Genomic DNA, 12,147 nt, shown 5'->3' with positions numbered 1-12,147 from the left:
ATTGAGTGAGCATAGTCATTGCATGCTGCTTATTTGTGGCCTGATGCAATGAATATTTTTAGACCCCAAAAGTGTCTACAACTAAATTAGTTTTTTAGTAATTGCAGAAAAACTAATTTTTTTAGTTGGCCAAATTTTTTGAATGTATAGATTAATTGTCTACATAGACAATTTTAGTATATTTTTTCAAAAATATCTTAGTATTGGAAGAATATAGCATAATGATGTATAAACTTGATTTAATTCTGTTAAAAAGTATTTTTGTGTTAAAATTCAAGAAAATAATGACAAATTTAGATAAAAAATGTGAAATATTCTTGGCATTGTAGAGAGCTTTAGCTGTCATTTAATATTAGTAGCATCTATGTTATGTTTATGCATTTTGTTTCTTATTTTTATCAATGTATAAGGTTGCTCATCTTGGGTTGATATTGGTTTTTTCCCATATGAACATCATTTTTTGTATCCCCATCTGTATTTAAAATAAATATAATATAAAATGACTTAAAAAAGTTAATTGATTTTAAAATGTGTGCAGATTTTGGGAAAATTTAGCAGACTTTTTTTATCATATTGTTGTTAAAATAAATAATTAACTTAAAAGTTTAAATGTTATTTTATTTAACCTGTTTTAATCGGTCAACCTATTACTATAATTCAATATACTAATAAGAAATTTATTTTGACTGAGAGTAAATATGTTTCATAAAATAAATATCATGGTAAAACAGTATAGGCAGTATGTCAAAAAGAATTGAAATGAAGAGCTATAAAACAATCATATTTCTTTTGCAGCTTAAAATAATGTGTGATAATGTAAATTTTTATTTTTGAAATAAAGCTTTATTTTTTTATAACATTACATAACTAACATTTAGAATGTTTTTTGTTTAGTACAACGAATGGGTTTATTTATGTATGAATACAAATCATTCTTTACTTTTATTGTTTTTAAGTATAATGTTTATGTGATCTTTTTTATTGTAGTCTGGTTATAAATTAACATATCAATTCGTTATATTTATTCACTGAAAAAGATTCTGTGAATTAAATATACTGCACACTGATAAATTTTTATTAATTTATGTTTTCTTTAAAACTTTCTTAATTGTTGAGAAGAAGTAAGTATTGTTTTATAACAGGAGAATTTTGGGAATTAATTTCTAGTAAGCAGTTACTGGAAAGAATTTTTCTTGCTATTTGCATTACTCAGATTAATATTGTAAATTAAAGAAATAGCATATTATTTTGTTGTTCATCAATCCCCTACTGAGTGAAAACAGCATAGTGTATTTTTCCCCACAGAAAAAGGATATATAATTAGTGTATTACTTGTCCCAATTATTATAATTGTGATGCAAGTAAAGCATGTGATATAAGCAGCACTAGATGAAAGTTGCTTTCTCTGAGAGTAATAATCATTTTATAACCAATCCCCTTTGGTGAACAGAATGGAGTCACTTTATACAGCATCATTAATCTTTTTTTCTGTTCACTGAAACACAACAGTATATTTGACTCTTAATGTAGTAGAAACTACTTTACCCTCAATAACATTAATTAGGTTTTGGGAACTGATTATTTCTGAAGATATATTTTCAGAAATGGTTATGGTACTTATATACATATATTGTTCATGAAGATTCAGAATATTTTTAATTAACTCATCAATAAAAACTTATCATTTGATTTTTCTAAATTTTAGATATAAAAAAAAATGGTATATCAACTGAACATTTCTACCCGCTGTCATTATTAGTTAAGTTTTAAAAAATATATTGTCTAATTTTGATGTATTAAATTATTCTTATTTTGTAACAGTTTAATTTATAAAAAAAGAAAGAGAAGGAAAACTAAATTGTTTATGATAATAAAGGCTGTAGCAGTAAAAAATCTTAAGAATTATTGTTTTAATTATGAGGGTCATTCAAATATAGACCAAATTTTGCCTTGCCAACTGAGTAAGAGCAATGAATGTGGTAGGGCACTGCATAGTTAGACAGATATGTGTAGAGGGGGAGCAACTAGCCAGCCTGTAGATTATGTTACCATGTCATTACCAGAATGTCTGAGCAGGAGGTATCACTGTCCAGTGTGCAACAATTATAATCCAATTTCTCACCAACGAAGATGTCAACTCCTCTGAAATGTTGGCGACACTTCAGAGATGCTACCCATTAAAAATTCAATGGTTTCATTGGGCCAGAAAATTTTGAAGTGGTCATGATGCAATGGAGAACGAAAGTCATGAACATCGTCCATAAACCAGCATCAGTGATTACAGAATTCAGATCATTCATGACCTTGTGGAAGGTGACCATCACAGAAGTTGCATCAGAGATGGGCATAAATGTTGGGATATGCATACAATGTGGTCAGACCCTTGTGGATATAGCAAGTGTCTTCTCACTGAGGGACAAAGAAATGTCTAGAAAGGTATCTGTCAGCAGCTTCTGATTCGCTTTGAGAAAAAAAGCGTGGGACCACCATTACACCCTGGGAAACCAGAGAACAAGTATGGAGTGTTGCAAAAATGGGGAGAGGGCACTGATCAAGACCAAGAGACCCTTGCCAGCTGGAAAAGTTTTGGCAACTGTGTTTTGGAACTCAGAAGATGTGCTGCTGATTTATTTCCTGCATGAATGAAGGACAGTAAATGCAGCGTACTATTGTTAGTTGTTGAATGATGTCCGAGCTGCGTATTGCAACAAAGGATGCTGGCAATTGATTCACAACATCCTCCTTCTCCATACAACATATGGCCACATGCAGCAGCTTAGACACATGATAAATTATCTAAAATTCATTGGACATCTCTTGAACACCCACCGCACAAACCAGACCTATTACCATGTAATTTCCACATGTTTGGTTTGCCGAAAGAAGCTTTAGGAGGGGAAAGATTTAAAGATGATGCCGCAGTTGACCATTATTTGTGCAGTTGGTTTGGTTGTTGGGACAACCATCTTGGTTTTTTTTATGAGAGGATCAGGAAGCTACCTATTCAGTGGAAATAATGTATTTCTATTGAAGGAAACTATATAGAAAAAAGAAGTAATTTATTTGTAATCTTTCCTAATGACAATAAAATTATGTAAACAAATTTCATGTTATATTTAGATGACCCCCCCCCTCATATTTTGTTGTTTTTTCCTGTATATGTTTTACTGAAATTTTTTCCTTTCATCTTTCAAAATCAAAAGTATGTGTTCTGTGATTTGTTTATTGCTGAGTGGCAAATATATTTTCACTGTGTGAGAATATATAAGATGTTTGTTTGTAATGTTAATAAACTGTACAGAAATATATAATCTTTTCTTACTTTCAGAGTTCTGTAAAAAGTAAAGGTCAAATTCTAATGATAGCCTTCATTTCCATCCAGTAGTAGTTTTAAATCTAGAAAATGTTCAGGATTTTATTAATTCATTACTGATCTTTCTAATTACAGTATTACAGCAAATGTTTTATTTTATAGAAATTTTATTTCTTTTGAATAAAATTTATATTACAAAATTTTGACCACATATACATAAAAATGAGATTATAATATTCAGTTAGTTGTAATCTTTTAACATAATTTCATAAAATACACTTCTTTCATTCTTTAGAGATAGCAAGCATCACGTAGCAAAAAAATACTGGCTAGTACTGAATTGTTTTTAAAATCAAGACTGACATTCAGTGTAATTGTATCACAGGATTGTAAATGCATGAATGTATATAGAGAATTAAAAGAAAAACTTAAGGTTATTCCTGGTACTTTAAATGTTATATGCAGATGTAGAATCAATAAGGGATTTAGTCCTATGGATACTGACACTGTTGGGTGTGATTTTAATTGAAAATGGGTTGTTGGTTTTATGGACATAGTGGTTTTATGATATGGACGTTAAAGTATAAAAAGAGCATGAGTTTTAATCTAGAAATTACGACACATTTCAACATATATATATATATATATATATATATATATGTATATACAAAAAAGTAGTAATAAGAAAACATTATAAAATGTAACAACCTTTTATTATTGTGTCTTTATTTTTGTATGTGTTCATTTTAACACATTTACATTTTTATAAATTTCTTGTAGTAAAATTTTGTATTTTTTTCCTTCAGTTGTAAAAATATGTAATATACTGACTTCTTTCTACATTGTGTAACATAGTTGTACGGTAACTTTTTTCTCGAGGTTATGGTAAATTCTTCAATTAGTAAATACTTTAATTTTGTTACTAAAAATTTGATTATTTTCCTCTGATGAATTAATGTGTAATATAACATATAAAATACTATGTTATGGTCGTGAATTTTATGATTCATCATTTTCCCCACCTTGTTACCCCCTGTGATGAATTATGGAGATTCTATATATTTCTATAACTGCGAATAATCTTATAGTTATTGGCAAGTGATTGATTTTTTTTATATTTCTTATAAATATTAAATTTCAAATTGGAATTTCTCAAAAGCACTTCATGCAATTGTGATAAAATTTCAACATTTATTGTAGGAAGGTAAAACCAATTTTTAGGTATCTTTAAAGGGACAGTTTTCTTTAAATTATGTTAAAAATCATTTCATTTTAAGGGACTTCACATTATCAGCTGCCATTTTAGTAATATTTCTCAAGATCTCAAGATGAATTTCTTGTTAATCTAGTATCAAGTTTATTTATGAGGTGTGTGAGAAAATTAATGAGATTGGTAACACTGCAAGCGATCTGGCAATACTGTCTACCGGTCTGTGCTAGACCGGTTTGTTCATCCCTTCCACATGCTCAGTATGAGTTAGAACTTCGTTCAGCTAACACATTTTTGACAGCGCCATCAGTGAAGTTGTGTTTTTGTTGTGTGTTACGAAAATGGAGCATCGGAATTTAGAGCAATGTTGTGCAATTAAGTTTTATGTTAAACTTGGGGATTCCGCAAGTGTGACCGTTGAAAAGTTTAAACAGGCCTATGGGAAACATTGCTTATCAAGAGCACAAGTTTTCTGCTGGCACAAATCATTTTTGGAAGGCTGAGAACACATTGAAGTCAACCTCGCTCAGGGAGACCTTCAACTTCAAAATCTGATGAAAACGTTGAGCGGGTGACGGTTCTTGTGAGATCAGACCGTCGTTTAACAATAAGGATGATGAGTGAACAGTTAAATTTAAACACTTTCACTATACATCAAATTTTGACAGACGATTTGGACATGCGAAATGTTTGTGTGAAATTTGTGCCGAAAAACTTCACAAAGGAACAGAAGTACAATCGAAGAAACGTGTGCATTGATCTTCTTGAGAGGATTGACAATGACCAAGAATTCTTCAATCATGTGATCACAGGTGATGAATCCTGGATATTTGAGTACAATTCTGAAATAAAGTGGCAAAGTGAAGAGTGGCTCACTCCATCATCTCCTCAACCGAAAAAATGTTGAATGAGCAAATCAAAGATCAAAACCATGCTAACTTGCTTTTTTGACAGTAGGGGTATTGTACATAAAGAATTTGTTCCTCCAGGACAAACTGTCAACCAAGTATTGTACAAAGGTGGCAGGAAAAGAGTGATTCACGTGAGACCAGACATTGCAGACAAGTGGATGCTTCATCATGACAATGCCCCATATCATACGGCCATTTCCATCAGGGAATTTTTGACCTCAAAATGCTTTCCTACAGTTCCTCAACTGAGGAACTCAATTCACCTGATTTGAGTCCTTGTGACATTTTCCTTTTCCCGAAATTGAAACATGTCTTAAAAGGATGTCATTTTGGAACTCTGGAGAACATTCAAAAGACTGTGACCGACCAGTTGAAGCCTTCCAGCACTGCTACCAGGAGTGGGAATGACTCCGCCGGTGTATAGCTGCCCAAGGGAACTACTTTGAAGGGGATAATATTGTTGTTTGAAAAAAATAAAAACTTTGGTAAGTAAAAAATTAGTCTCATTACTTTTCTCACACACCTTGTATACTGTATATATACATATATATTTTTTAATTCATATATATATTTTAATTCAAATAAATCATTAACATATTGACCACTGAGCTAATAAAATACTGGATAGCAGAATTTGCATATTCAGCCATATTAATTTTTGACAAATTAATAAATCGTAAATAAATATATTTTAATGTAATTATAGAATTTAATAACTGAAGATGTGAAATCCCGTGAAAATTAATTCTTGGATTTAATATGGCAAGTTTAACTTATTTATTTACTGTCTTTTTGATGTTATATTTATTTTAATATGATATTTATATATATATATATATATTTGTAAAATTTTAAGTTCATCCCCTGCCCATTATCTTATTTGCATGATTTCCTTGTAATATAGTTCTTTGAAGAGTTGCTTATTATAATTGATTATATAGTTGCACCCTTTACAGATAACTATAACTATAATAGTTATAGATAATATAGTTAACTATAATGAGCTACTCGAAATGTTTGCTGTTTATATTGTATATAGACATTCCCCAGAATGACAAACATCTTTTGGGAAAGCAGTAAGTGAAGAGGCTTCCACTGTACTTCAGTCATCCAACTTAACTATAGTATTGCAATCAGTACGCTAAGCCTAGTGAAATGCAGGTGATATTTAGCCCTACAGATGAGCCCTTTACTGCAGAGATTGTATTTTTATGAGCATCACTACTCTCAAAGAAAGGAACTGAGCACTAGTGTTTTTTTTTATTTCAGATTCTATACACTCATTACTGGAAGAAACTACTGAAAAAAATAGTTTAAAGGAACAAATTAACATACATGTTTATCAAGAAACAGTTACAGTATAAATAATGATGCAAGTTCTCATAGCATTCTATTTTCATATCCTTTTTTTTTATTTGTATTTTTTTACAGTCAATGGAAGCAACAAAAGCATTGTTACGACACAGCCTTTGCTTGAAACTAGATACTGCATTATTGTCAGAGTCACAGCTTTTATTAAAACACTGGATGAGTTATGAATGTCAGAATTGCTTCAAGCAATATTTAGAAGAAGAAACACCAACTTTACAAAAGTAGCACCATTTTGTCATTCATGATGTAAGTAAATTTAATATTATTCATTAATGATTTCTTTTCCTTGATTTTCTTTTTAATATGGTGTTACCTTAAATAACATAAATTTTCTTTCGATTTAACTTAACATGTACTTAGTAAATATTCAATCCATTGATTGAAATATTACACCATTGTATTAATAGCTTCTCCCTGGGAGTATATTAGCTGTTTCCATTTTGTCCAATCCTTATCTATCTCTTCCTTGGAAACACTTATTAAAATTCTTCTTTTTTCCCCTCAGTAGTTTCTTTATATATAACTAAAATTTTTTTCAGCACCTCTCATCCTTGTCTACTGATCTCAAATTGTTTATCAATATTCTTTTTAGGAATACCATGAGGTATACCAGGAGTAAGTTTTTTATTAAATTCTATTTTAAGTACTGTTTACCTTTCTTAGCTTCATTCTTTTATTATATGTTGATGTGTTTCTGAACCACTCCATTGTCAAGATTTATTGTACTCGAGAACAATAATATATTGTACTCAAAATTACAATAAGTTTTGACAATGAAGTGGTTCCAAAATGCATCAACATATAATAAATATGAAGCTAAGAAAGGTAAACAGTACTCAACATAGAAACTATAATGAAAAGATAATAGTAATTATCTCAATAACAACAATTTTTTTCTTAAAGTTGTGATTTTTTTTTATTGTCACTAATTTTATTGTTATTTGTCATTCTGATTTTAATGATTTATTATAAAGTTGAATTCTCTTAAGGATTACTTTACTTTTATATTTAAATGGTACTCAAAGAAGCATTTTCAGTATTGTCTTGAATTTTAATTTTTCAGATTACCTACTATCGACCATATAATATAAAAACAGCAAAATTATGAAATAATATTAAAAAATTAGGCTAATCTTATGTAAAGTTGAGCTAAAATCTTAGGGATTATCAGACCTAAAGACATATAAAAATGAAACTCTTTGTCCACAAAAGCTGTCACCAATTTGAATATTATTCAGCAAATAAACTGCATTTATAAACTTTTTTGAAGAGAAATCTCGTAAAGATTTCAAATTGTATTTAATTTTTGTAACTACTAACAAAGTTCAGAATTTAAAGTTCACAAAATGTTGACTTATCTCATTTTTACCTATATGTATGACCAGAGATTATTCTGCCAGTAAATAATTTTTAATGATGGATGAAAATCCCATCCCTTGCCATTCCTTGATGAAAATCTATAACGAAAGAAAATAAACAGATATGTATTTGATTTTCACTAAATTATTTAAAAAATATTACAACAGTTATGATTTGATTTATTGCAGCTATTACAATGTTATTCTGTTTATTACATCTGAGGAAGGTACTTTGTCTGAAGCAGCTGTTGTGCTTTTTTAAATAATTTGTATATTTAATTACAATAACAATTTTTTTCTTGTAGAAATTAGTGCACCATACTGAAATAGAAAAAGAATTTTGTTATATTTCATTTAATAAATGTTTATCACATATATACTGAAAGAGGTTAACATAGTAATATCTTTCCTCTTATGCCCAAATGTGAAAAATGTTTTGCAGTGTTCTAACTCATTTATGAGTCACACCAATGACAGCACTGATCTAACAGTTTTTCTATGATATTTATCAGCAGCTGCATATTAATATTATAATGATAAAATTTTGCAACTAAAATTTTTCGGAAATTTTCCAAACCTTTTCTTAACTGTTAAAAATATAATTTAATATAATTTCATCAAACATGACCTGTTGGTATGATTATACAGTAATAATAATTTCTAAAAACCACTTACTAATAACTTTTTTGTATGTGCTGAATTACTTTCGGATACCAAATCCATCTTCAGGAACTCAAAAAACATTACAGTTCAGTCACAATAAAACATAATGGTGGAAACTTTTATTGTAACTGGACAATAAGTCGACACCATTTTTTAAAACATGACGACCACTGTTGTACATTTTTATATTTTACACAAGGACTTACATACGATGTACGAGTTTTAGGTCTTTTATTTTAAGAATAATATGAATTTTTTTTGAGTTCTTGAAGTTGATTTGGTATCCATAAGTACTTGAACATATACAAAAAGTTGTTGTTAAATGTTTTTTATATATTATTATTCAAAAATATAATCTTGTGGGAAAATAAGTTGATTGTTTAATACTCATGTCCTCATTTATAAATTTATCTTGTTTCAATAAAAAATCAATTTCATAAATAAATAAATTTCCTGATTAGTTTTATCGAGTTTCCAAATTGATTTTTAGTAATGTTAAAAAAGATCATTTTTATAATTCCTCAGATGTTAATATTTTACTTTTTCACTTTGCATACACTGTCCTGCTTGTGGTGTGATTGTAAAAAAAAGCTTTTATGTTGTCTATTGAATACAAACCATTGTAACTTTGAAAATTTTATTTTAAGACTCTTAACAAACTCTTTTAATGGAAACTCTTAATCAAACTGGTTAGGCCATTTACTGAGGAAAAAATATCCGTTCAGGGTTATATTTAAAGAAACTGTGGTGAGAAGTATGAAAAGAGGGATGAAAAAGTATCAAATTAGTGGATTATTTTAAAATAAAGTGCGGATATTCAAAATGAAGAGGTTGCGTGGGGAAAAATATGAACAGCTGTAACTGATAATTCAAGCTATCACGGTTTTTATTTACTTTTTTTTAAATTAAAGTATCACTTTTCATATTATAATTTAGAAAATTTAATGCCAGATTTTATTTTATTTTCAGTTAGTCAGCTAGTTTTTATAAGTGACCATCAGAGATTTCAACTGCCTATATATTGCTTAAACAATGTTAATAAAAATCAAAGTTAATTTTTTAAATTATTCTAACTTCAGTTGAGTTAATTTTAAAAATATAAATTTTCTGTTATGATTGTGTGAAGTTCTACCAATTTTTTTATTTTTATTTTAAAAGTAAATTTTTTGGTGAGTCTCTGTTTTGTGATCATGTTTGTTTTGTTATTATCTTTATATTTTTTAAAGTTTTTATCGGTTAATTGAAGCAATTTGGTGATTTCTGTACCACCCAATTATGTTGAGACTACTTCCCAAGAATATAGAGAATATAGAGACACTTCCTGAGGAACAAATTTATTGAACTGTAAAACAGTATTTCTAGAGTTGCTTGTTGGATTCGAGTGAGCCCTGCTCAAAAATTAAATTATAATTAAAAAGTCAATTATCATTACACTCTTTACTGTTTGGTGCTCCAGTATCAATTTCTGTATAATGTTGGCAGTTCATTAAAAAAAAATAGTTTCATATCACAAGTATAGACTTATTACATAGGATAACAGTTATATTACATAAGATAATTGTTTAATAAGGGGAATTAGAAAAGACATTTTTCTGGCTAATTACTATATTCTGGAAAAATGTAGGATGTAACTGAACAGAGAGTATTTTAATTTTTAATTATGTTTGCATGATTAGTATATGTAATTGTTTGAAAGACTTTATTACAAATAATTCTTATCAGTTTTTTAATTTTTTTTTACAGATAGTAAAATAACCATAAAACTCATTGTATGTTGTTTAACAAAGGTTATTTGTATCATCTCTAATTTTATATAATTCTAATTAGGATTATGAAATAATATTTCATACTATAGCTATGAAATTGTAAATAGGTTTCATTACTAAATACATTGTGGTTAAAAGATTTTGAGTTTAATAAATTAATTTTTTTATAGTTTATTAAAAAATGTCTTATAAATGGAAAATAATCAGTTAATCGGTCATAAAGTATTATAGGTTAACTGGTAAATCTGATCTGTATTTTAATTATAAAATTAAAAAAAAAAAACAAAAAACAATTGTAGTAGAAAATATACAGCCATCTTTTTATTATTTAATATTTTCCTGTTAAAATATTTTCATGTATAAAAAAATCTGTTGAATAAAAGTAAAGCAAGCATCAGCATATAGAAGTACAAAGAGCTAAGAACAATCACATTTTGCTCCTTTTATTTTATCTGTTCTTTCTAATCTTTATGGTTGTGTACACAAAAAAATATATAGGAGACAGTTTTGTTAAAGACATAATTATTATTATGTATTATAAAAATATTTATATTTATACATGATTAATTCAACAACTGCATGCAGTTATAAAAAAATGAGCATGCATGTATAAAAAATATTTATAATCCAAAAAAAAATATATATGTATATATATATATTATTTACATATCTCTTGGGAAGTCATATATCTAGCTAATATTCAAACTAGTAGGCATAACCGAATGTTAAACTCAGTAGAGTGAGGCTGGTAAAACTTTGTGTAATTTCATTTGCTAGCAAAAAATGTACAATCTTATGTTTGAATATGGTGTTCATATCATATTTGCTGTGAATGATTTTCCATGTATAGTTTTAATTTTTTTTTTACTTCAACGAAATTAATCCAAAAAGTGTGATTTCATATAATTTGATGAGTTACCTTTTCAAATATAGATTATTATATTTTAAGAATATGAAGTAATTTATACTCTTGTGATCTTTGTTTTTTCGCATACAGCACATGAATTCATAATGTTATTTAGATTCTTACAATTAAAAAATTGAATAATTAATTATCGATTGAATTGTAAAAAAATATTTATTTAAATATTCAATGAATTTTTGTTAGTACTGATAACAAAACTTCTAAAATTAATTCAAAAGTCTGTCTGGCTAATTCAATTTAAGCCTGTCTGTCAGGTATACGATTTTCATGTTTTAAGATTTCCTGAATATCACCATCAGAGTCTCAATTAAAAACAAGTTACTATACATTATTATTATCTTTGTTAAGTTTTTTGTAGAGTTTGGTATCTTTGATCCTTTAACTTTTTGGATATCAACCAGTTCTAGACTGTACATAATATATATATATATATATATATATATATAATAAATGATATATTTATAATATAGTATATTTTATTTAATTAACAATATATCAAATTATTTTGTATTTATATATTTACATTAATTACAAAATAGTATTACACATTATTATGAATAATAGCATTTTTTTTGCACATTAGTTGTTTTAAAATTTTATTAACTGTAAAAAAATTTTACTGTCAAATGA

The 12,147-nt window shown here is 27.9% G+C and overlaps 1 protein-coding gene across 2 annotated transcripts in view; it reads left to right on the top strand.

The window, feature by feature from the left end:
• Positions 1–11,919, top strand: part of LOC142327096 (uncharacterized) — a 58,515-nt gene extending 46,596 nt beyond the window's left edge. For both annotated transcript variants that reach the window (XM_075369946.1, XM_075369945.1), the window contains exons 7-8: positions 6,866–7,051; positions 10,570–11,919. In XM_075369946.1, the coding sequence (XP_075226061.1) occupies positions 6,866–7,030 (165 nt within the window). In that variant the 3' untranslated portion in view covers positions 7,031–7,051; positions 10,570–11,919. The remainder of the gene's footprint in view (positions 1–6,865; positions 7,052–10,569) is intronic.
• The last annotated feature ends 228 nt before the right edge of the window (positions 11,920–12,147 follow it).

The sequence above is a fragment of the Lycorma delicatula genome, chromosome 6, assembly GCF_047948215.1.
Source record: "Lycorma delicatula isolate Av1 chromosome 6, ASM4794821v1, whole genome shotgun sequence".
NCBI classification, from domain to species: Eukaryota; Metazoa; Arthropoda; class Insecta; order Hemiptera; family Fulgoridae; genus Lycorma; species Lycorma delicatula.
This window is presented reverse-complemented; position numbering and strand designations above follow the sequence as displayed.